The sequence below is a fragment of the Lontra canadensis genome, unplaced genomic scaffold (assembly GCF_010015895.1).
Source record: "Lontra canadensis isolate GAN:19392208 unplaced genomic scaffold, GSC_riverotter_1.0 scaffold187, whole genome shotgun sequence".
In the NCBI taxonomy this organism is placed as follows: Eukaryota; Metazoa; Chordata; class Mammalia; order Carnivora; family Mustelidae; genus Lontra; species Lontra canadensis.
Window position 1 is genome coordinate 951,683 of NW_022631181.1, and position 25,488 is coordinate 977,170.

General features: G+C 53.2%; 1 protein-coding gene across 3 annotated transcripts in view; it reads left to right on the top strand.

Annotated features, from left to right (window-relative positions):
- The window catches only part of SSH1 (slingshot protein phosphatase 1), a 56,224-nt gene extending 30,936 nt beyond the window's left edge, over window positions 1–25,288 (top strand). For 2 of the 3 annotated variants that reach the window (XM_032847430.1, XM_032847432.1), the window contains 10 exons: window positions 3,899–3,967; window positions 5,291–5,356; window positions 7,973–8,167; window positions 9,298–9,391; window positions 10,659–10,787; window positions 13,279–13,325; window positions 14,652–14,798; window positions 16,351–16,551; window positions 18,653–19,220; window positions 21,738–25,288. In XM_032847430.1, coding sequence (XP_032703321.1) covers window positions 3,899–3,967; window positions 5,291–5,356; window positions 7,973–8,167; window positions 9,298–9,391; window positions 10,659–10,787; window positions 13,279–13,325; window positions 14,652–14,798; window positions 16,351–16,551; window positions 18,653–19,220; window positions 21,738–22,991 — 2,770 coding nt within the window. In that variant the 3' untranslated portion in view covers window positions 22,992–25,288. The remainder of the gene's footprint in view (window positions 1–3,898; window positions 3,968–5,290; window positions 5,357–7,972; window positions 8,168–9,297; window positions 9,392–10,658; window positions 10,788–13,278; window positions 13,326–14,651; window positions 14,799–16,350; window positions 16,552–18,652; window positions 19,221–21,737) is intronic. The other variant, XM_032847431.1, reaches the window with a different exon arrangement.
- The last annotated feature ends 200 nt before the right edge of the window (window positions 25,289–25,488 follow it).

A 25,488-nucleotide genomic window follows, 5' to 3' on the forward strand; every position in this document is an offset into this window, starting at 1 on the left:
ACATGCAGAACAATAGGATGCACCACTGCGGCTCGGAATTGCCTGGCGCTGTACTAGACTCCATCTCTGCTCTCAACTCTGGGTTTGCTGAGAGAATAGAGAAGTTTCACTGAGCCTAGAAGTTTACTACTGGGTTGCTCTTGGGGATGCCATGGAAGAGAGCACCTGAGCCAGGAGGGCTTCCTGAAGGAGGTGATGGCTGTGGTGGACACCCAGGGACAAGCAGGAGCCAGCCACCTGAAGCAGGGATGGGACCGTGCAGATGTATTTGACTGATAGGTGTCCTATCCAGTGCTTCCCCGTATCCCCATCCCAGGTGGATTCCCAAGTATTTGTTGACAGGTCCTTGGTCAGATGCTCGAAGAGAGGTTTGGAATTTCCCAGTGACTGGAGGCCAAGTTAGTTGTATCATGGGCCCTGTTGCATGTGTGAAATGAGGGCAAAGGGCTCTTCTATCTAGGATACGTGAGTATGCGTGAGATCATCGCAGAGCCTGGGTTTGTGAGAACTGGATTAAGATAGGCTCCCTGTAGTCATAGTCATCAGTCATCTACCCAGGCAGGTGTGCATTCTGTGTATGAGGCAGTGGGCCAGGTACATGGAGAAGCAGCTGAGGCAGTTGTCCCCTGCGGAGAACCTGCAAGCTTAGCAAGGAAGGAGCCATGACCAGATGGCGGGGTGATGGGGGGTTGCCTGGGGGCTTGTGGAAGCATGGGACAGGGGTGGGCTTGGAGGGGGCAAGCCAGGGGCCTTCTGCAGCGGGTGATGGCTCACTGAGTCTTAAAGGGCGGGTGGGCACCAGGGATGGGGCGGGAGTGGGGGTGCATTCGAAGGCATCATGAGCAGAATCAATGGCAGGACAGAAAAAGCCACAGACGCGGTGATTGGTGGTGGCTATGTGGTCTCCTCTCGTTCCTGCGAGAGGGCTGCTAATTCTGGCTGACAAGTCCACAAAGAAAGAGGGGAGGATATTTCTTTTATGACATTCCCAGTGTGGGATAGCATCCTTAGAAAGCTCTGTGCGGCACATGTAGGCAGAGTGAGCCGGTGTATGTGGCCTTGGGCAGGCTGGGAAGTCTGGATCTGGAAGTCTGCAGAGCCTGGCAGGTCGTAGGAGCTGAGCCATGGAGAGCGCCCCGGAAGGCAAGAGGGCCCAGCGCCTCGTGGCAGGGTAGCCCCAGGCCAGCGCTCTGGGACATGGTGGAGCTCCATGTTCTGTGGAGCGCCGGAGGGATTTAGTGTGGAACAGCGATGTGGTGATATTTGCTCTTCGATGATCACCCAGCCTTTCGGAGTTCCTCCCTCGCCACGTGTGGGCCATTCCTGTAACACTCTTTGGCCCGGAGCAGGATCCTGCCTCCCTGTGGGTTGTGGCCACGGTGGAGGTCTGCCCTCCCACCAGCCATCTCTGTCGCTTCTCTGGGAGAACACAGGGCGGGTGCCACAGTGTGTCATCAGCGTTTCACTGAGCCCTAAAGCCATCCCGTGGAGCAGGTGGCCCTGACCCATGTGTTACAGGTGAGGCATAACAGCTTGAGAGGTCAGGGTGGGTGTCCCAAGGCCACAAAAGGCTGGCAAAGCCGGGCCTCGGAAGCCAGCCTTTTGTGGCCGCCTTGTGATGTAGACCCCACACAGTGCTGCGCTGTAGCTCTGCCTGCACCCTGTCGTTTGTGAATTCGTCTGTACTTGCTAGCTCTTTCCTTGTGCCTGGCCTCTGCTCTCCGACCTCGTAGTCTGGAGGTCATGACCGTGGCATTAGACACATGCGTGGGCACCCCACGTCGTCCTACACAGCTGGGGTAGACAGGCCCGCTCGCAGGCACCAACCCCCAGGCCAGCGCGGGTGTCTGGTGGCCGGGGCTGCAGACACTGAGCAGGTGGTCAGAGGGGAATGGGAACCCAGTGGGCCTTCCTGTCGTTGGGCCTGAGGGGCGGCCCTGCAGGCCCAGGAATGCAGAGGTGGTGGCCTGGGCCCTCGGAGAGCCTCTGTGTGTGTCCCAGGGAGACTGGCGCTCTCATGCCCGGGTTCTGTCTTGCGTTTGTCTTTGGGAGGTGAGAGCCCCACGAGAGCCGTGAGTGGGCACCGTGCAGTCTGTGAAGGGCTTCCGTGGCGCACCTGGAGCCGGGCCTGGCCCCCACTTGGCCTGAGAGTCCCCACGCCGGCCCCGCGGGCTCCCCTGTTCCTGCTCTTCCGGTTTTCTCTGAAACTTTCTCCTCCCTCAGCTGCCCCTGCCCACTTCACCCTTTGAGGTCCTTCTCCTCTGGAAGACCCCATTTCCCCGGCCGGGCAGCCCTGCTCCCCTGTCTTCTAGCACGCAGGCCCTCCCTCCCCGGAGACGTTTTACGGTCAGTCACTCCAGGACGACTGCAAACTCACAGAGCGACAGATGAGGGGATGTTAGGGAATTTGCAGTTTTTACACTCGTGTCATGGCCCCTGGCTATGCTCTCGACTGCAGGTGGGGACTCTGAGCGGGGTCATCTGCGGACTTAGCCCCGGGCGCGGGGCTCTCTCTGGGCTCTTCCCCATCTCTGCAGGTGCGCGAGGCCAGTGTAGATGCTACCCTTGTGTCATCTGGACAGTTTCATCTCAGCCTGCCCTGGAACGTCCCCTCCGGCCCTGGGCCTGGGGCTTTGGTCCCCCCAGTCCGGTCCAGTCCAGTGTTCCTTGTAGCTCCGTCTTCTCTCTTCATTACCTGTCCCTGGCATGGGTCCTCAGTGCTGAAGGGGGGTGAGTCTTCCAGGCTTGGCCCCGTGTTCCCAGGTGCCCTCTGCCCTGGGCGCTCTTGGCGTGTCAGTTTGGGGCTACGAGGGCCCCCTGCTCGGCTTGCCCCTCCAGGTCTCAGCATACATTGTGTTTTGCAGCTCTACAAAGGAAGTAGGGTCAGCCCGTAGAGATTGGGTAGGAGTGCAGGGGAGGGGGTCAGGAATTTGCCTAAGGCAAAAGATTTAGTGTGATTTGACCAGAAGGGCTCGCAGCTGCCTTCCCCACAGACAGAAGCAGAGGGTGGAAGAGCCCCTTGCTCACCAGCGCTGCAGAGGAAGAGGGGTCTGTGAGCTCAGAGCTCCCTATCTGCTGTCGGAGGCATCACGTTACTCCCTGGGCCATTGCTAAGAGGTAGCAGAGGCGGACGTTCAAGATCCCTGGAGGCTTTCGGAGTTGGCCTTGGCTGTGGCTGTTCCCTTGGTCTTTTAAATGCCTTTAAATGCCTGAAGGATTTTCATCACAATCTGAGTAACCCTCTGAGAGGGTCCTTTTTGTCCCTCTGTGTTTCTTGGTGGCACCTGTCACCAGAGTCGCTAAGTATCATTTCACTGTTAGGGTGAGCAAAGCAAAAGCAGATGAGGCTGGTTTTGAAACTGCAGCTGTACAAAAGGTACAAAAACAGAGGACCAGAAGTGAACTCCAGCCATGGTGTTCGCACTCTCTCCACCCCTGCCACCCTAGGATAAGAGGCCTGGTTGGCCACCACCGCTCACCTGTGTCCCCCAGAGTGCGTGTGGCCTTGTGCCAGGAGTGCGCCAGCCATCAGTGGCTTCACCCCTGCTGCAGTGTGGGCATGTGGTCAGCTGCTCGCTCCCTGCCCCCTGAGGGCCACAGCCAAGACCTGGCATTTCTGGAGCTCCCTCCACACTTCGGAGGGATCACAGTCCCCTGTGACTGTCACTGGGGACCCCCTCTGGCAGGACCATCCCAGGCTCATGTCTTCTAGAAGTCAGTGGCAAGTGGTCCCTACACAGACAGCCTGAGAGCTTCTCCCAGAGACACACCCAGCAGCCAGGCCCAGGTTGGGTGGTGGTTCCCTTCTGCGAGCTGGACAGGCTGGGTGAAGGCAGGGAAGAGGGTGCATGAGCGCGCGGACCCTGACTCTGGGCATCTTCTTTTTCCTCCTGAGCAGTAAAAGCTGCACCATCGGGATGGTTCTCCGGCTGTGGAGCGACACGAAAATCCACCTTGATGGAGACGGGTAAGGAGATCTCTTTAAAAGATTCTTCTGGGGGCACCTGGGCGGCTCAGTAGGTTAAGCATCTGCCTTCCGCTCAGGTCCTGATGCCAAGGTCCTAGGATCGAGCCCCACATCGGTCTCCCCAATCAGTGGGGAGCCTTTTTCTCCACTCTCACCCACCTTGTGCTTTCTCTCTCTCTCAAATTAATAAGATCTTAAAAACAAACAAACAAAAAAACACTAGACGGTTCCTCCACTGTAGGCTTTGAAACCCGAGTTGGTTGGGCATCCTTGGATGATCCTGGGGAGCAGAGTCATCTGTGTGACGTGCTCATTACAGCAGGACAGGCGACATGCCCTCCCGTGCGCCGCACAAGGACGGGGATATTTGGGACATTATTTAAGGGAATTTGGGTCGTGAAGTATCAGCAGAAGAGCGTTTACGGGGGATGTGCTGCTGTGTGACGTTCCAGAGCGGCAGACAGCAGACCTCATTCATTCACCTTGATGTGTTAAATGAGCACTCAGTATGCGCCCTCCATGCGGAGCTGGTCGCTGTCAGTTCACGGTTGGAAAGGACGCGGTGGGAGCTCACAGCTGTGGGGGTGCAGGGAGAGACAAGCAGGTGGCAGGCGCCTCTGCAGAGGAGGAGCCCTTCCATGTGGCCTGGGCAGGTGGACAGGAGACAAAGAGCCACCCGGGTTCCGTGTGCATTTGCTTCCAGGGGAAATATGGGGCTTCTGCCGTGAGGGGGAAGTAGCTGAACACAGTTGTCCCTCCACTGAGATGCCAACAGTAAAAGTTATGTTGCCTCATACATAGACTCAGGGAAGAAAAATGAAAATGTGGTTTTTGTTTTGTTTTGAAGAGGCGGGATCACGGTTCTGGTTTGTTTCTGGGTTTTTGTTTTGTTTTGTTTTGTTTTCGCTTCGTCACATTTTGCCATCTGTGATTCTATTTCCCATGCAGTGACAAAAACGGGGTGTGTGGGGGCAGGCAGTAGCAGGGGGTGGGGACGGTGGCAGGAACCGGACCGAGATGGTGTCAGATGGTGGTGCTGCCTTTGCCAGGGTTTGTGTTTGTGATAGACCTTGCTGGTTACATAGCTGGGTTAGAAGCCAGTCTTCCAGACTGGAGAACATTTTTTGTTTCTGTTTTTGTTTTTTTACTTTTTTCCTGCTCTTGCCCTGTTTGATCCAGTGGGCCAGTATTCCCTGCTCAGAAAGCACCAGGATGTCCGCCGCGGCCCCGCCTGCTCACCTCGGGATGCTGTGGCCACAGAGTCTGATTCCTTACCAGGCCTCCTTTTTTTTGTTTGTTTTTGTTTTTGTTTTCCATCCCCAGGGGCTTCAGCGTCAGCACAGCAGGACGGATGCACGTCTTTAAGCCCGTATCCGTCCAGGCCATGTGGTAAGTGTGCTTTTAGGGACTTTTACCTCCTTAGCAATATCTTTTTAGCTGCCAACATGAATAGGAAAATCCCCTTCGACTTTGAAGCTCGTTCTGTGCATTTGTGTGTATGTGAGGCGGAATGCAGGTAAGATAAAGCGAACCCTATTAACCATTTCCTTAAGTGCGGTTCAGTACACATCAATGATGTGCAAAACTACACATTTCTAGAACTTTTTCGTCATCTCCCTCCCCCACCGCCCCAGCTATCTCCCTCCCCCACCGCCCCAGCCCTGGTTAACCTCTGTTCTACCTTCTGTCTCTACGAGTTTGCCTACTCCAGGTCCCTCCAGGAGCGGGGGCTCATCCCCGATGTGTCCCTGTGCGTCTGGCTTCTGTCACAGGTTGCAATGTTTTCAAGGTTTGTCCATCTTGTAGCATGTGTCAGAATCCTTTCAAAGGCTGAGTGTTACTCCGGTGTGTGGTTAGAGACTCTTTTTTTTGTGTGGCCCCATCAGCTGTCAGTGGACATTTGGGTTCTTTCCTCCTTTTGGCTGTTGTGCTCGGAGCTGCTGTGAATACGGGCGGATGGACAGTGTGTCTGTCGGAGTCCCTGTCTTCAGTTGTTTTGAGGACGTACCTAGAAGTGGAATTTCTAGAGCACGCGGTTAACTCTGTGTGTCGCTCTCTGGGGAACCAAAACTGTTTTCCGCAAACCAGGCTCTTCTCCCCATTTCACTGTCCTGCCGGCCGTGCACAGGGTTTGGTTTCTCCGTGTCCTTGCCGGCACCTGCTGGTGCGTGAGTCCTCATCTTCGCCCTCTTAACAGGTGTGAAGTGGCATCTTGTTAACGGTGCTGGTTTGTATTTTCCCGCCTGATGAGTACTGGGCTGTCTCTTCATATGCTTGTCGGCCCTTTGTACATCTTTTTTGGAGAAAAGTCTGTTCAGGTCCTTTTGCCAGTTTTTTCACTGGGTGGTTTTTTTGTTGTCGAAGGTATGCCGTTCTTAGTATCCACAGTTCCTGCTGTCCCCACTCCGTCCCTGTGTAAATCGTCCCTGTGTAAATACTCCTTATTCCTGGCACACGCTCGGTTTGTGCCCTGAAGGGAACGGCACCCTGCCAGGCACTGGGCATCCGGGAAGGCATACGACCGGACAATAATTGGTGTCCTCCTGGGTTTACACTCTGTAGAGGGGAGGTGGCCGTAACCTGCGCAGGGTCATGTGTCGGAGCAGGGAGTGCAGGGAGCATGTTCTCGCAGGGCTCCTCACTGCGGGTTGCGGGGAGCAGAGCCTGTGTGGGGGCGGGGGGGCCTCCTGCTTCAGGGATGCGGTAGCCGTGGGCAGAGGCTGCACTGGGGGAAACAGGTTGGGTCCGGGGCGTCTCCAGACCAGGCACACGCACCTGCGAGCCCCCCTCATCCTTGGACGGCCGCACAAACACCCCTGCAGCAAACCCAACACAACGGTCTCCGTCTCCAGCGATCTGGAAGAGGCTCGGGAGGGAGCTGGTGGCTGCTGAGGAGGGTTCTGCCCAGCGTTTCACAGTCACTACTTTGTTCTCTGGGACGGCGAGAGTTAGGCTGAATTCTCCCAGGGGCCAGTCGGTAGTCAGTATAGGGCCCCGCTGTCACCTCGTCTGCTGCTCCACACTGCCCTCCATTCAGTCTCCTTCTGGGGAAAATCACGAAATCCAAATGCCCGTGATGTCCCAGATGTTTCTTGCGTTCCCTGGATCATTTCTTACCTCTTTCTCTTCAGGCAAGTGAAAAACAGGCCCACAAGTTTTTCCAAAACTTTAGGAGCGAAGCTAAATTTAGTAAATATGCAGCTCGGGCCTGTGTCCTGAAGCAGCCTAGAGATAGGACAGACATGCCTGAGTAGGACACATGGAGCGGACGCAGGGGTGGGCCCTCCCCTGAGGACTCTCGCTCCCTCCGGGGCTTCCCACTCCCACCCTCCATCGAAGCCTTGGTTCACCCCCTTCACTGAGAAAGTTTCAGCCTAGATTTTTGTTAAAAAAAAAAAAAAAAAGACTAAGCTGTGTTACCATACACATTCTCCCCATTTTCCATATTGTTTCTTCTGCCCCACCCTTCCTTCCTGAACCTCTTTTTCATTTTGTCCTTGTGTTGATGTGAGTTCCTAGCACTCATTTCCCTAAGAGATCGAAGCATCAGAGCTGTTAGTAACGGTGATGGGCAAAGGTTATAAAGCAGGTTATTCAGAACGCAATAAAATGTGCAGCTCTTGAAAGACTCTTTCCTTCTACCCGCTGGGTGTTGCAGTGGTTCCCACGGCCTCAGAAGTAATCTGGGTTCTTGGGCATTCACTGGCGGAGTGGGAGATGGTCTGGGAGCTAGCCCAGGCGGGAAAGTTACAAGGTTTGCACCATGTCCTCACGGACCACAGTGAAGGATGTCTCATTGGCTCTTGGGTTTGCAGCATGTATCCCCGAGACGAGCTCCCGTTCCAGGCAGCCTGGAGGTTTCGGACTGCCTTGCTTCCTCCACGTAACCTTTTACATATGGCGACGCTCAGAGGGAGTCCTTGAGGGACCCCCCCCCACCCCACCCTCAACCCCCATTTGGAGGGAGAAGCCCAGGCCTGACCCTGTCCCCCCTCCTCACCCCAGGTCTGCCCTGCAGGTCCTTCACAAGGCCTGCGAAGTGGCGCGCAGACACAACTACTTCCCTGGCGGTGTGGCGCTCGTCTGGGCCACATACTACGAGAGCTGCATCAGCTCGGATCAGAGCTGCATCAATGAGTGGAACGCCATGCAGGACCTGGAGTCCACACGACCTGACTCCCCGGCCCTGTTTGTGGACAAGTAAGTGCGGCGCGGCCCGGTCCACGCCAGCCAGACCCTGAGTCTGCCCGAGGTCCCTCCCTCCTCCTCGGTAGTCCCAGGACCAGCATCCCGAGCTGGGGCTCCTCACCTGCCGCCCCCGGGTCGTCTGTGGCCTCAGGAAGGCTCCGTGACCCCTGTCCCACTTCTGAAATTAGAGTTGCATTTGGCCGTGATGCGTTTCTGGGGAACAGCTCCGTAACTCCCATCAGCTTCTCAAAGGAAAGCGCTGCTCACATGCTTTACCGGCTCCGGGGCCATGTTCTGTGGTCTGGCCTCTCTCTTTGTTCCGAGGAGTATTAGGTATCTGTCGTCCCGGGATCCCAGAATGCAACGGCACCGACACTGCCTGGGGACAGCCCTCCTCAGTGGCCCCAATAGTGAATTGGGGCCCATGTCAGGTGGCCCCCAGCAGAGCTCATGTGGCCTGAGGCTGCACTCACTGAGGGTCTGGGTCCAGAAGAAGGAAACAGCTCCCCTACCTTCTGTCTTAGTTAGGGCCCTCCTTCCCCCAAGTCATGGGTCCCTCTGGGACTGTGTTACAAGGGCCATGGACAGGGAGATTAGCCTGAATGAGGAGACGACCAGAAGCCACATTCTAGGAGGCCCCAAGTGGTGAGAGGGTCGGGGAGAATGACGGTTGCCTTTAAATATAGAAAAGGGCGTCCCGTGGAAGAATTGTTGTGGTTTGTGTAGAAGTAGGGCTGATGGGTAGACGTTACAGGGAAACACATAGATTCTCCGTGTAAGAAGGAGAGGAGTGGAGCCGGGCGAAGTGATACCCTCACACGCGGACACGTTCCAGTGGAGGCAGAAGGTCCGGTTGGTGGTGGGCGGACATGCCGCGGGTGCTTCCAGTGTCTCGTCCCGAGAACCTGAGTCTCTGCAGACCTGAGCGAGGACCGTGCTTTCCAGCCATAGCTCTCCATCCACTCGCCACTCTGGACTCCCATGGGGGTTCTAGACACAGGCCCGGACTCTTCTGTCCCTTTCCCCTCCTCCCAAAAACACGTGCACAAAGAACGTGGCTCTCGGAGCATCTGGTGTGTCTGTAAACGCGGACCTCAGGCTCCCTGTCCTTCTGCATCTTACTGGACGTACCTTCTTCCCAGGCCAACCGAAGGGGAAAGGACTGAGCGCGTCATCAGGGCCAAGCTCCGCAGCATCATGATGAGCCGGGATCTAGAAAACGTGACCTCGAAAGAAGTAAGAGAGCTCGTCCCTCAGCAGGCCAGAGGTCACAAGGTGTTCATGTGTCCTGTCGCTCTAAGCACAGCAGAGGGGCGGGCCTGCCACATGGCCTTCTCTGACTCTCAGAGGCTTTGTCCCCACAAGAGCCTTAGCATCCCACTCTAGTCTGGATCTCACTGTGCTCCATACCAGCTGTGGGGCCTTGAGCACATTTCCTGATCTCTCGGAACCTGTAAGACCTTTGGTGATAATTCCCCAAGGCACGCGCATTGCCCTGAGACACACTGGCCTACTAACACCCTCTCCTCTGCCTTGTGTTTTGTTGAGATACAGCAAACGCTTATTGCTTATTTCAGGATTCTCACTTACTAGCAAGTTACCAACCCTGGACTGCCTTCTGTGTGCCTTCAGATTTTTTTCTGGATCACTTTTTTCTTGTTTCAGTGGCTTTTTGTTCAAAGACCACAATGAATTATAATGTGTTTAAACTGGGTAAATTTGAGGGCTTGAAAGCGCAATTGAAAAAAAACATAGATTACCCTTTTTATTAATTAACACACATAAAAAATCATATTTGGGGGTAACCCTCTTGGGTCCCCTCCCTCTTTGGGAGCTTTGTCCTATCGCTCAGTAAGCTTTGCTTTGCTGCACACTGAAAACAAAAACGAAAAACTGGGATGCCTGGATGGCTCAGTCGGTTAAGTGGCTGCCTTCGCCGGCTCGGGTCGTGATCCCAGCGTCCTGGGATCGAGTTCCACATCGGGCTCCTTGCTCCTCAGGGAGCCTGCTTCTCCCTTTGTCTCTGCCTGCCACTCTGCCTGCCTATACTCTATCTCTCTGACAAATAAATAAGTAAAATCTTAAAAAAAAAAAAAAAAAAACTATCATATTGTGATGCCTGCTAAAGTAGGATAAAACTGACTTTATATATTCACTGTGATGTATTTGATATTTAATTGTAAAAATAGAAGTTCCTTAAACTCAGTAGTATAGATCCCGTGCAAATCAGCTTCTTCATATAAAATAATGAACTTCTCCCAGTCAGACTGACAGTGAGGCTGGGTAGCCTGCCTTCCCACCACCTGTGTTTGTGCTGTGTGCGTCTCAATGTGTATGTGCCAACTCGGGGGTAAAAAACAAAAAAACAAAAAAAAATGCCAAAACAACCAAACCTTTTTTGAAAACAGCCACAGTTTAAGTGGTAACATGACTTCTTTGGAATTGGACAACCCTTGTTTTGTTTTTTGACGAATCACTTTTCCTGCTGTTCTCCACTCCACAGATCCGTAATGAATTAGAGACGCAAATGAACTGTAACTTGAAAGAATTCAAGGAATTCATTGACAATGAGATGCTCCTTATCTTGGGACAGATGGACAAGCCCTCCCTCATCTTCGACCACCTTTATCTCGTAAGAAGCATGGTGCACAGCAGGGTCTGGTTTGGGGAGACATTGGTCTGCAGACTTTGGTGGGAGCTTGCCGCAGAGTCAGACAGGAAGAAACGCGTTGCTAGAACCCCATTCCTGGCTGTTCTGGGAACCCCAGTCTTCAGCTCCCTTCCTCTGGCCTGCACAGTTGCCCTCTGCCAGATGTCTGAGATGGGGCTCCCAGCTGAGCGGTGTGGAGTGGCGTGAAAGCTGTCTGGCATGGTCCACTGGCGGCAGTTTTCAGAATCTCTCCACCCTCGGTCTTCAGTCACTAGCACAAAGGCCCCGTCCAGTTACCACCACACGGTTTGCAGGCTAGTGCCCCCAGTTACTAAATGACACATGCTTGCCAAATCCCAGCATCACGCCTGGCATCACCGAAATGTAAGAAACAGTAGGCAAAACAGACCGAAACCGCAAAACTCAGTTTTTTCCCCTCTTTCTGTCCGGGCGGCGACTCCGTGCCCTGCTTCCGGGCCCACCGAAGGGACAGGCCCTGGGAGCCCCAAGCAGGGGCAGGTTGCGCAGCTTCCCCCCACCTCCATCTCTTGCTCGGATGCTCTTAATGCTGCAAATCTCCATAGAAGGCAACTGGCAAGTTCTCGGAGTCCCTCAGAGAGACTATAGAGGAGAGCGTGTTACTAAAATTAGAGAAGCAGTACAGTGTGATGAAAGTCAGACCCACCAGGGCCAAGTTCCCACTCCCCAGCCGAAGCAGCTGGGAGACGGGGAGCGAGCCTCTTTGCCTTTTCTCCCGCATTCTCTACCATGTGGGGTGGTTATGAGGATTAAGTAGAAGACGTTCTTAAAGCACCAAGGGCAGTTTCTGTAGGCACTGGTAAATGGCAACCATCGATACAGCAAAAATCACTTCCTGGGAAAGTGGAGGGTATGTGGAAAGTATGTGCTGCTGAAGGCAGGGCAAGTTTTGTTTTCTGCCCACAAGAATTAATGGTTCTTCAAATGCATGTGTCGTGATATATACTTAATACTAAATATATATATATATATATCTCAAATGTATAGGTATTTATGTATATATCAGTTCGTGTGTGTGTGTGTATTTAATGTTTATATTAAAACCTACATGAATGTGTGGATTTGAAGCCTTTCTGTATTTGGAAAGCTGTCAGGCAGCCCTGGGCTCTAATCTCCCCAGGAAGTTGGTGGTTTTTTCCTGGTGGAAGCAACAGAAGGCAGGCCATCTCTCCACTAGGTGGTGATCACAGCAAGAGGAAGCTCACAGATGTAGCAAGCTTTCGTTATTTTTTTTCAGTGAGGTTTGGTGCTTTATGTCACTTTTTCCATGAGAGATACTAAAGGAATTCTTATATTTGAGCCTCTCCCTCCAGCATGAAAATCCAGCTAGCACCCACACATTGCCAGCTCCACTGGGCCCCCTGGGGCTCCTGCATCCTGAGGGGTCTGCCCTCCTGGGAAAGGAAGTTTCTGCGGAGACTTAGAGGGGGGATCTGACTCTATGTCATTTGCATTGCCTGAGTGTGAAGTGATAGCTTTTTCTTTGTTTTGTTTTGTTTTTCCCCTTCTGTGTTCCTGGGAAGTCAGAAACGGGAGGGTTCGTTTTATAATACGCTTTCATAGGCATTACATTAAAATGTATTATGGAAGGTTCAGAAACACCAGTAATTCCAAAGAAGGAAGTAAAAAGCTTCCCCAATTTGGCAAATCTAGATGTCGTCACTGTTAACGTTTTAGTATATTTATTTTCCCATCTTCTGGGTTTTTTTCTTTTTATGTCTATATAGCTTCTTTAAAAAAAAAAAAAGAAAGAAAGAAAGGAAAGACTCATACTGTTTATATAGTTTTGTATCCTGTTTTCTTTTTTTAAATTGTTTTCATTATGCGGCATTTTCCTGTGTTGTTAAAGAGCCACCCAAAGTATGATTTTTTTTTTAATTGCCCCATCATGTGGCTTCATCATTTATTTTACTGATTTCTTCTTGTAGGACCTCTTAAGTTGTTCCCATTGTTTGTCCTCGCAAATAACCATAAATATCCTGGTGCATAAATCTATGTGCAAATTCCGGGTATTTCCTTAAGACAGCTGTTTGTATGGGGAACCACTGAGTCAGAGGGTGGGAACTTTTAAAAATACCCAGAAAGGTAGATCGACTTCTGCTTTAAATTAGTGGTGTGTGAAAGTGCCCCTCTCCTGAGCGGGAAGCCGGAGGTCACTGCTGCTGATGAGGGACCCTGCCGGAGCTGTAGGAAAGGACTCCGTGAGCGGGGGTACAGATTTCGTCTTTCCCCCAAGGCCTGGGGGCAGCCAGGGCCTTCCATGCAGGCTGATAGTGCCTGGAATGCCCCGGGAGCCTGCTTTGCTAGCCGTCTAAGGCCAAGGGCCCGTGACGTAACCCTCCCCCACCCAAGACTAGCCCACCCTGTGCCTCCCCTATGCAGCTCTGAGGCTGACACGTGACACTCACGGGGGTTTGTGTGATCTGTCCCCCAGGGCTCTGAATGGAATGCATCCAATCTGGAGGAACTGCAGGGCTCAGGGTGAGTCTGCTCCCCTCGTCTCCCCTTGTCCTTCCAGGCAGTAGAAACCCCCGAGGCTGAGCCCTTATAACCCATGGCCAAGGGCTGGGCTGGTGTGCATAGCTAAACAGATGTGCTTCAAAATGCCACCTCCTGAATATTTCATGGGTTTTAGATGTGTGATTGTGTGTGTCACCAAGAATGATTCACAGTCACACACCAGTGGCAGAGGACAGCCTGGATGCTGGTAGGGCCACAAGCCCCCTTCTGGGCCCCACTGCCCCCCGGCACAGGTGCTGGCAGGCCTAGTGTGGACACACACACACACACCGGTCTGGCCACTCAGCAGCTCTGGTCCCAGAACCACTCCTGGTTCTCCCGGACGTTCTACTTCGGGGCCTAGTGGGAATCTGGCGGCTGAAGACTCAGTCTTGGTCAGAAACATATGCCTGTCTCTTTCTGAGAAATGCCCAGCAGCAGGAATTAAGAGAAAAAAAAAACTTTAAATCTAGACCTTCAAGAACAGATGTCTGGACATTTTTTTTTAAACAACGCAGCCACAAAAATCACCATTCTGTGGGTCTGACATGATGGCATTCTTGAATTACTGCATTTAAAAATCAAGACTAAACAAATCTTAAAATATATCTTTAGAACTACTGGTTAAGATGTGTTCTTTCAACGGGAAGTTTTCTTAAAATGTAGAGTGATACTATCGATGCTTTCTCGGGCTGGGAATGAATAAATGATTTTTTAACGTATTTTGTAAAGCACTTGTAAATATTCTCATAGAAACCCTATCTGAGGTATCTTCTAACTCCTGAAGTTATTTTGGTCTTCTGGGAATGTATCCGGTTTAGAGAACCTGCTCTCGGAGACCCACCCCACCATTTACTTATTTATTTGTACTCTGCCTTGTTTTGAGAGGATTTAAGGCAATTCTCAAGGACATAAATAATGGATGGATATATTCTCTTTTAGCTCTTTGTTTTTTTAAAGCCTCTATCTATTCATAACGGGAAGTTTGAAAATTTGAGAATGTCTGAAAATGTATCTAAGTAATACATATGTCTGCTTTCCAGAATTCCCATTGCTTTGAACTTTCTTTTTGTAAGTTTTTTTTTTTACAAAGAAATTTGTTCTTTATTAGAATACATTCTCACCATATAGAGAGGAAAAAAAAAAATTCCTATTTAAGGAAGAAAGTCCCACCATAAACATACACACTTTACAAGTGTGTACTTAATTTTTTCTTTGCTCAGTTTTCTGTTACTTTGGGGTTTTTTTTTTTTTGTCATTCCTCATTCTGATTCTCCAAATTTGTTCTTTATTTTTTTCTCATTACAGTGTGGACTACATTCTAAATGTCACCAGGGAAATAGATAATTTTTTTCCTGGCTTATTTGCATATCATAACATCCGAGTCTATGACGAAGAGACAACAGACCTTCTTGCCCACTGGAATGAAGCGTACCATTTCATAAACAAAGCAAAGTAAGTGGGCGGAGAAGCCCAAGAAGCTGGTTTGAAGAAGTAACTGGCAGATGCTGGGTGGGCAGAAATTGATGGCAGTCCCAGACACAGACATCTCTGGTTTGTGGAGCCTTTGATATCTGGTAGGCCTCTGGTTTTAGACCACAGGACCCCTAGCACCAAAAAGGCACAGTCATTGATCTTCTCAGGTTGGGGACCCAATGAGCCTTTGTTTCCCCCATCATCGATTGGGACATCAGACCCCACTTCTGTCATCAGCACTGCTTCCAGGCAAGGGTCTCATATCCAGTAGACATTCATGGGAGCTCTGTCTATGGGGAGTCGCTGAGCCAAAGGAGGGGGGTGGGCAGGTCGTGCATGGACTGTGAGCACCTTTGGGGCTGCTTCACCAGAGAAAGCTGCTCAGGCAGGAGCCTGGAGGGAGGGCCCGCCTTCTGCACCTGAGTTGATTCAGTTTTCCTGTTCATAGAATGGGGCAGACCGTCAGAGGTCCCCGTTGCTGTGAGCCTGTTACTGGCATCACCTGTTTTTTGTCTTCCCCTTATTCTCCTCTGGAACAACTCTGCCTTACTGAAGTCCAGAATACAGAGACAGCCCTTTGCTATGGAGAGAAACCCCGTCTTCTGCTTTGTAATCCCTTAAGGTCAAAGCTCCGTAACATGTCCTTACCGAATCTTAGTTTGTTTGCATTCCTGGGGGGATAGATTCCAGACCAGCAGTCAAACAAAAAAACAAAAACAAAACAAAATGCACTGACAGATGGGGATGAATTTGAAGCCTGTGGTCTAGGAAAGGGGCCCAGACCCACCTGACAGGCCAGCTGCTTCCAGTATAAACAGACAGGCTGGTGGGTCTACCTCCTATACAAATAAAGCTGTCCCGGTGCAGCCCCTTCCAGCATCGTGTACCCTCCCATTTTCAAGCCGATGAGGTCTGGAGAAACACAACCTTGCCATTTCTGTGCAGTCAGTCCTGCCCAGGCCAGAACCGCCTCCTTACAAATGACCAGCCCACCTGCCTTCTTCCCCTCATCCAAGTCCAGGGTGCCACCGTCTTCGCTCTGGCTCCTCACCCCTACCTTTGTGGCGAACATCTTGCCCTCCCAAGGGCCTCGTGGCCTTCCACTTGCTGGCCCCGTTTTCTCTGCAGTCACCCGTTCCCCATCTCCATCTGCTGGGGCAGCTGGGGAGCTTTTACAGATGCCCCTTGCACTGCCCCTTTGCTTCCTGCAAAAGAGTTTCTGGTCTCCTGGCCCATCCTAGCGATCCTGCTTTGTCCCTGAGGGCGGCTGATCTGGGAGCTCTCCCAGCACAACTTGGCAAGGCAAGGACTGATTTATCTCGATTTCCCATTGTGTGCTAATTGATTTTGCAGTGAAGTTATTTCCTTTTGAGGGTGTGTGGCCATCTGCTGCCTCAATATCAGGACATGGCAGGGGTGGGGTCTGGGCACGGAGATAACTTCAGCATTTAAAGGAAAGAAAAAAACACTGGGTAAAACCTGAGAGAGTGAAATCGTGAATGTTTTGGGACCCTCTCCCCTGCTTCTGCAGGAGGAACCGTTCCAAGTGCCTGGTACATTGCAAAATGGGTGTCAGCCGATCTGCCTCCACGGTCATAGCCTATGCAATGAAGGAATTTGGCTGGCCTCTGGAAAAAGCGTACAACTACGTGAAGCAGAAGCGCAGCATTACACGGCCCAACGCAGGCTTCATGAGGCAGCTGTCTGAGTATGAAGGCATCTTGGACGCGAGGTGGGTGAGCGTCTGCGGGACGGGTTGGCAGAACCCACTGGGCTCCCGTCCGGCCTGGCAGTGGCCTCTGCAGCTAAAATCCCGCCTCTGGTCAGGGAGGGGGGTGTAGTGGGGAGGAGCCAGGCTGAGAAAAACAACTATTGTTTGGGGTTTGATTCGTGGTTTCCAGGAGGGATCTGTTTGATTTTGTTGGCATGCAGAGAAAGCTGTTTTGCTGCTGGAGGGAACGGTGTACGGCTTCTCATCCAAGGCATGACGTCATGGGTGGCGCAGGCACGCGGCTGTCCCCGTTTCCTCAGCATCTGCTTTGTGCCTGCCAAGCCCTGGGCCGGGTCTTGCCACAGGGCAGGTCCGAGGATGGCAGGGCGGACTGGCTTCCGGCACTGATGAGCTGGGCCGCATCGGGCAAGCTTGCCCATCTCCCCCAGTCCTGGTTTCCCCTTCTGAGTTTGCAGCCCAAGCCCACCTGGTAGGGAAAGCTGTTGTGAGATTTACCTGAGGACTGCACAGGTTGACCTCTGCAGATGCCGTGCTAGAGGTGGCTTGTGGTGAATAAAACGGAGCTTTGGAAATCTCCAACCCCCACCTAGAAAAGGTCTGCCAAGGACAGGTTATCCCGGGCGTACAGGGGAATGAAGAATGGACGCTGGAGGTTAGCATGCCCCATGTCACAAAGCCTGCCCCATGTCACAAAGCCTGCTGGCAGCACAAGGGAGAGGGCACAGTCAGGTCTGCTGGCCCCCACGGCTCTGGTGCAGGGAGGCCGCATGGAGGCGGGTTCCACCCAGACACTGGGACTCTTTTCTCCCTGGATGATTTCTCACTGGTGTTAGGACGAGGCCACAGGCACAGTCCATGGGCTTCTTGGCCAAGTGTGAGCAAGCAGGGGTGCCCTGGCAGGGTGGAACAGGGTTTGAGAATTGCTCTGGACATCTCTGGAGTCCCTTTCCTGTCACCCAGGGAGCGGCTGGACAGATCCCCAGGCAGGGCCCCTGGACGAGGGGAGGCGGAGGAGGGTGGGGAGGAGGCGGGGGCATCCTGCCCTCCTTTCCCTTAGCTCTTCAGACCCTTGCTGCCATTAGGGGTTTGCCGCCTCACAGCCTCATCAGGGGTCTTCAGGATGGGGGCACAACTACAACGCACTGACCTTGACTTGAAACCCCATCTTGGGGCCCTCTTGGCCTTGCCTGGAATGGGCACATAGAGCGGACTCGACAGGTTGTGGTGCTCCCATATGTTTCAAAACAACAGCAGGCCCCCCCTTTTCTTTCTTTCTTTTTTTTTTTTAAGATATTATTTATTTATTTAATAGAAAGATACACAGTGAGAGAGGGAACACAAGCACGGGGAGTGGGAGAGGGAGAAGCAGGCTTCCTGCCAAGCAGGGAGCCCGATGCGGGGCTCGATCCCAGAACCCTGAGATCATGACCTGAGCTCAAGGCAGATGCTTAACAACTGAGGCACCCCTAAAAACAACGGCAGGCCCTTAATCCACATCCTTTCCCAGCTCCTGCTCCCATCATAGCCCACACACCTGCAGGATGTTGGTACTGGTGCCCCAAGGGTCCTGGAGGTGACTTATGTGCCTGAGTCCACGTTACAATTTTTTTTTTTTGAACCTTACATTAAAAATATGTTATAACCAGGGGCACCTGGGTGGCTTAGCGGGTTAAAGGCTCTGCTTTCGGCTTGGGTCATGATCCCAGGGTCCTGGGATCGAGCCCCACGTCAGGCTTTCTGCTCAGCGGGGAGCCTGCTTCCACCTCTCTCCCTCTGCCAGCCTCTCTGCCTACTTGTGAATCTCTGTCTGTCAATAAATAAATAAAACCTTTTTAAAAAAGATACGTCATAACCATACTACCATGGTATCATGAGACCTGTTTTTTAAAAGCTATCTGTCTAGACCAGTCACGTGTCTGCCCTGTGGTCGTTGCGTGGCAGAGTCACTGAGGGCTTCCGCCAGGAGCCGTGCGGGTTGAGGTTCCGAGGCTATTTCTGTCAGCCCTGAGCTGTCTCTTGCTGGCCCAGCCCCGGGCACTCCTCCTGGGACCCTCAGGGCACCACCCTCCCATGACCTTCCTCTGCTCTTCCTCCCCCACAGCAAACAACGGCACAACAAGTTGTGGCGCCAGCAGAGCGAGACCTGCCTCCAGCAGCCGTTGGATGGCCCAGCAGGGTCTGGGGACTTTTTGCCGGAGACTTTGGACGGCGCCCCGGAGGCCCGGCTGCCCTGCCTGGACGATGCTGCCCAGCCCGGCTTCCCAGACAGCGGCACTCCAGGGGGACCCACTCTCCCCTGCTGCTTCCGGCGGCTCTCAGACCCCCTCCTGCATTCCCCCAGCGACGAAACTGGCAGCCTGGTCCACCTGGAGGATCTGGAGAGGGATGCCCTTTTGGAGGAACCAGCCGAGCCGGCCGAGGCACACACACCAGCCAGACATCCCCAGGAAGCTTCTGGACTCTGCGAGAAGGAAGTGAAGAAGAAGCTGGAGTTTGGGAGCCCCAAGGTCCTGAGTGGCTCCTCGCCGCAGGTGGAGGAGATGGAAGGGGAGGAGGTCCCGGGAGCAGGGCAGTGGGGACGGCCCCCACCCCAGCTCGAGAAAAGCCTGCTCAACCGGGAGAACCTTAACAACAACAACAGCAAGAGGAGCTGCCCAGAGGACTTCGAGGTGGGCAGCGGGGTGGCGTGGAGGGCAGCGGGCATTACCGGAGCGTGGCTGCAGGTGCCTGGAAGTGCAGGCGCACTGTGGAGCCGGGCTGTGTGGGACCGGCGCTCCTCCCTGCAGGTCTTCTCCCCCACTGCTTTCCCCCACCCCATGCGCCTCAATCATGGCTCAGGCAGAGCTTCCGACTCAATATCCTTCTTACGTAAAATGTAAAGCAAGACTTACTACCCAGCTTCAGCATTTATCAACCCGAGGCTGTACCGCGCCCCACTCGATTTCCCACACTCTGAATCATCTTGAGCCAAACCCCAGCTGGGTTGCTCCATGCACAGAAGCTTCAGTGAGTGACATAACCACAGTCCACCCTGAAGAAGTTGATGTAATTGCTCAGTATCCTCAAATAGCTGCTCTTCCTGCTCCTGCTCTAATGCTTGACTCTCTGAGTCCCAAGTGGCTATCCTGTTTGGTGGGTTTCTGCAGCAAGGTCCTAGCAAGCCGGCCCTTGCTCAGAAAATCACTAATTCTGCCAGCCTTTCCTCTCCTCCGAGTGGCCTGGGAGCCGAGGCTGGTGTCCTGAGCTGCCCACCTCCCGGGTCCCACCCTTACTCTGCACCAGCTCTTGCCACAACTGGGGCCAAGGAGCTCCGTTCCCTCCCGCCCTCCCTGTCCATCTTCTGAGACAGCCGTGATTCACACGTAAGACCCCTCAGAAATGCGTTCCCATATCCAGAGGGTTTGTCTTTCCCATGTTCTAATACAAGCGAAATGGGAAGTCCCCTCTACCGACCTCCAGACTGAATGTTAATTACTCATGAATTTCTCCCACTCAAAGAGCAAATATACATAAAGACAGATGATACAAAACATCTGTCCGGGATGGTGATGTGTCCATCAGTCTGAAATGGCACCGAGTGGGTGGCAGGATGCAGAGCAGGAGAAGCGTGGGTAAGAAGGTACATAAAGGACAGCCTGCCTTTACTGGCCAGAGCTGGATTGAATGAATGGGTGAGGTTCTCCAGGGAATAGGACCCAGAGACAAGCACTCATTCATTTGTTCAAATCTTATTTGCTAACTAAGGTGCCAGGTTGGTGAGGGCTTCCGCTGCAAGGGGACCACGCTTCCTCTCCCCTCGCCGCTTAGCACCTGCTTAGCGGTCTCAGTGGAGGTCCAGCTCCTCAGAGAAGCCTTCCCTCTGCGGAGCACTTTGAGCTCACCCCTCTCCATCCTGACACATGTCACTCAGTTTGCTGGTTCACATGCAACCCTCTGAGGGCAGGGACTGTCTTTGTCTTCTTCGAAGCCCCTGTGCCTGACCCAACTCCTGACACGTGACAGGCGCTCCCTAAATATGAGTCGGATGGGAGAATTTGCTCCTGCCCTGTTGCCCCCTGGGCTCTGAAAGGTGGTCTTCAATCTCCTACCAGGGGACGTTCCGCCGTGTTTTAGAATAGTTCTAAAGGTTTTAGGAGAAAACTTTGGTCAGAGCTTCGGGAAAATTTCTGGGTCAAGAGTTCAGGTCTCACCGGTTGAGGTGGAAGCCGGCCCCAGGAATCCTGATTCTACAGGAAATCCAGCCTCCCACCTCCCCAACCACACGCTCTCCGTGTGCCCCCCTGCAGCCTCTAGGAATCCTGCCTGGATTTCTTTACGATTCCTCCAGTGTGGGACCACCCCAGGACGTCTTACCTTGGGGGACTTACGTCTGTGAGACGGGATGGGACTAGGCCCTGACAGTCAGGGCCGTGGGCAGGGGGCAGGGAGAAGCATGGGCCAGCAGCCCTTTGCCAGGAGGCCTTTGTTTTAGGCCAGCTTGGGAATCTCATAGCTAAACCGCTATCTGCCTCAGCCCTTAGGACCCTGTTGTCTGTCGATGGGCGGGTGAGGGAGGTGTGAGCAGTTGTCCTGCCTTTGGAAGGGTCCAAGGTGGAGGCGCACATCACATTCGCCTAGAGGGAGATGGCTTTCCTCAGAAAACAGTGCCGACATGTTCCCCATTGGTAATAAAACCCACCTCAGCCTGGCGCCCTCATCCGGGACTGTGAGCACCTGTGCTTGGGTCTGTACCAGTTTTTGCCTTCGACCACCTCACTCTGAAGACCACAGCCAATGGCTGGATGGTGGCTCTTTGGAGCCACACTGTGTTCATGCTAGAAGGGAAGAGCCCTGTTTCCAGACTACATATTCCCTAAGCATAGATTCTTTCTAAAAGGGAAAGGAAGGGAGAGGCGTGCAATGGTGAAGATGGGTTTGAGAGGGCTCTGCTCCTGACCATGCTGTGCTGGTTGTATGGCCGGAGATTTGCCCAGGATCGTAGTCCCGTAGCCTCTGGAAAGTTGGGTTCAGCCCTGTAACCACCACTGTTCATGCCCAGGTGGGTTCCAAGAGGCCTGCGTTCCTGCACTAACTGAACGAGGGGCACTGCCTCTGCAGTGCCTACCCTGCCCCACTCCAGCCCCTCCTCGTATTTTGTGGCCTCTGGCTCGCTGTTGTATACTCATGATGTTCTTATCCCCTTTCAGCACGATGCTATATTTGGGATCCTTAACAAGGTGAAGCCTTCCTACAAGTCATGTGCTGACTGCGTGTACCCTATAGCCAGCGGGACTCCCGAGGCCTTCAGGGAGCGGAGTGAGAACCCCGGAGCTCCTGCCATCTGTACCCAGCCAACCTTCCTGCCGCACCTCACATCCTCCCCTGTGGCCCACACGTCCAGCAGGTCCCGAGCTTTAGAGAAACTGGCCTCTGGCCCCAGCGAAAGTCCCCCATTCCTACCACCAGCAGGCTCAAGGAAGTCAGACATCGGTGGCTCCGGGGCCGCAGCTGCTCCAGAACTACCAGCTAGCCTTCTGGAACCTTCCAGAGAAACCCAAAAAGTCCTGCCAAAGTCCCTCCTTTTGAAGAATTCTCACTGTGATAAGAACCCTCCAAGCATGGACGTAACGAAGGATGACTCACAACCCAAGAAAGACCCGAAACCGGCCAAGGACCTGCGGCTTCTGTTCAGCAAAGAAGCTGATAAGCCGACAAGTAACAGCTACCTGATGCAACACCAGGAATCCATCATTCAGCTGCAGAAGGCGGGCTTGGTCCGAAAGCACACCAAAGAACTGGAGAGGCTGAAGGGCACGCTCGCAGACCCTGTGTCTCCCTGCAGGGATGGCCCCGCCAGCAGGCTAGAAGCCAGCATCCCCGAGGAGAACCCTGATCTGGCTCCTGTCCCGCCGCTGGGGCCCCCAGCTCTGCCCAGCCTCTCGGGGAGCAATGAGAAGTCAGAGGCCATCCCCACTCCATTCGAAGTCGCCCCACCCAAGAGCCCCAGTCCCTTCCTCTGCCGCCTGGATCACGCCAGTCACTTCTCAAAAGACTTCCTAAAGACCATCTGTTACACTCCCACGTCGTCCTCCATGAGCTCCAACCTGACGCGGAGCTCCAGCAGCGACAGCATCCACAGCGTCCGAGGCAAGCCGGGCCTGGTGAAGCAGCGGACGCAGGAGATCGAGACCCGGCTCCGGCTGGCGGGCCTCACCGTCTCATCCCCACTGAAACGCTCACACTCTCTGGCCAAGCTTGGAAGTCTCAACTTCTCAACAGAGGACCTGTCCGGTGAGCCAGATGCGTCCACCCTCACCGACTCCCGGGACGCCCAGTCGAGCGAGTCTTCCTTCTTGCGTGAGCCCCAGGCACCCCCAGGGAACCCAGCTGTGACCTCTCGGCCATCAGGGAAACCTGCTTCAGAACACTTGAGAAGCCCCTCGTGGACGAGCAGAAGCTGACCGGCCTCTTGCTGTTTTTACTCAGACGTGCGTTTCCACCGGTTCCTCCCTGTGTCTCACTGTGGGTTTCGGCCGTGATGTCTCCTAAACAAGTGACATTCTAACTCTTCCCACTCTCTCTGCAGAGAGGAGGAGAGGAAAGAGAAGAACCCAGCACAAGGAGAAGGGGGGGGTGCCAGTCAGGTGGCCCGGGAGAGCCAGAAGCCATCGGCCAGTAGATAAAGAACTCTGCTCCCCAAGCCCTGTGTTTTCAGGAAGAATCCTGTTTTTAAAAAGAGCATACACAGACATGCACACACTCCCCGAACACTGCGTATGCACCATGAAGGCTACACGACCACGGCGCATGTTCCTAGCTCATTCAGGCCCTCACGGGGAAGCCCTTGGATGGCAGTATGAAGTCCTACCTCTGTTCTTGCTGTGCTTTTTATTTTTTAAAATATAGTCGTGACCAAGGCTCTTTCCAGGGAATAATGCTGTGTCAGAAAAGGTTTTTCCAAAAGAGATTTTTTTTTTAATTCTTATTTTTTCGGTGGGGACCCCCCAAAAAAGTCCTAAGTTGACTACATGCAACACCGCTAGGTAAAGTCAGAACAGGCTGTCGAATGCTGTCGTTGGACCGACCCTGTGGTGCGTGGAGATGATCAGTGCAGCTGAATTCCTTGTCCTGGTGTGTGGTCCCAGCAGAGTGGTGTGCGTCCGGCCAGTACTGGGGTGAGGGGGGGATGTGTATATGTGACGTCCTCAGTCATTGCTAATGGTGACATGTAAGTTGCCCCCAGTCTGGGGAGAAGGACCCAGGGAGCATCACTGCGTCTCCTCTGCTGCTGAACCTGATGTGGTTGCCTTGAGGCTTTGAGAGAGCTCGAGTGTATGTGGCGGGGGTGGTGGGTCTAAGACCGGGATTGTCCTGCCAGGAGCCCTTGGGCCCATGAGGTCACAGGAGCAGGTTCAGGGAGGAAAGGGGGCTCTAAGCAGTCGTGAGCCGCTCTGCTGGCCCCTCTCTAGGAACAGCCCTGCCACAGCTTCTCGGAGAAATGAGACCATTGAAAAGCTTCATAGATGTTTACAGTCGCCGCTTCCTTTGATGAGGTACTGCTCCGTCTCTCTCGCCCTTCCTGGCGGTGAGGACAGAGTGGAAGAGGGCTCTGTACTCCTGGCTGGGGCTCTGGGAGGCCCCTTTCAGAATCAGGTGAGCTGCGCCCATCACATAGCCACGGGCTCCGGGCGTGGATGGAGGGAGTCCGCTGGTGTTGGTCAGTAAGACAGGCTGTTGAAAGTATTTTGGAGAAAGAGAGAGAAAAAAATAAAAGATGCTTGGTAGTAAGACAGAAAGGTTTCATCCAGGGAGTCCGCAAACTCTAGTAACGGACCCTTGAGCTAAGAAGCTTTTATGTTTTTAAGGGCTTGTTAAAAACAACAATCTAATATGCAGCAGGGACCGTGTAGCCTGCACAGGCTGAGATACTCCTGATCCAGCCCTTTAGAGAAAAGGTTCGCTGACCCTTGGTTCCACAACACAGGGCTGCCCAAGGCCCTCCAGAAAGAAACTGCCAAATTCGAAGGCCTGCCCTGGCCCTTGGACACCTGAGGCCCAGGCCTTGTCTTCTCCCGACCCAGACCTTGCCCGCCCAACCCCCATGTGCTGTCCCGCAGGGTAGGGGTAGGCCCGGAGGTGCGGGGTGCTGCCGGCCGATAGTTGCCCAAAGTATAGTGTGCACTGAGCTGTCCGCTGGATTTATTCAGTCAAACTAGAAGCCTTTGGCGCCGACCACGCTCAGAAAGTGGCCGAAGGAGCTGCCATCTCGGATCTTACAGTGGTCAGATCTGGGTTAGGGTTAGGGCACCATAGGCAGGGTTTTCAGGGACGAGGGCAGACAGGGGGGTGGTCCACATTTCAGCTAGTGGGTGGAGTTTGTGCAGAAACACTCTCTCCAGGAACTTTTCCTCCCCAATGTTGTTGGTTTTTGTTTTGTTTTGTTTTTTAAATCATAATGTTATTTGATAGGAATTTGTTTTCCCACCCCTGTCATTCGAAATCAGCTTAAAGGGTGATTATCTACTACTTCCTAGAAACCCTGTTGGGTTCCCCTTCCACTCCCTGCCCCCGGCCAAAAGAAACATCATTCTCAAAAAATGTAACCGAGTTCAGTATATGTTTTGCCAAATGAAACTTTGCATTGTGGCTCCATTTTTGTGTCAAACGATCCTTTAGATTTGATGCTTGACAGGCTTATGTTGCTCTTCTAACCTCACGTGTCTGGTGTGTGGGAACAATATATTTTTGCAAACTTTAATTTTGAAAGCGTAGAAGGAGAATTACAAATTTGAGCAAGTCTTTGGCTTTTGGCGACCCTGTTGTTTGCACAAGCAGGGCTTGTATGTCAGGTCTACACAGACCAGGGCCCAGGGCCCCATCATCAAAGCTAAATAGGGGCGTTCTTGATTGGATGGCTAGCACTCTGGCCCGGAGGAAAGGATATGGACTTTTCTCCAA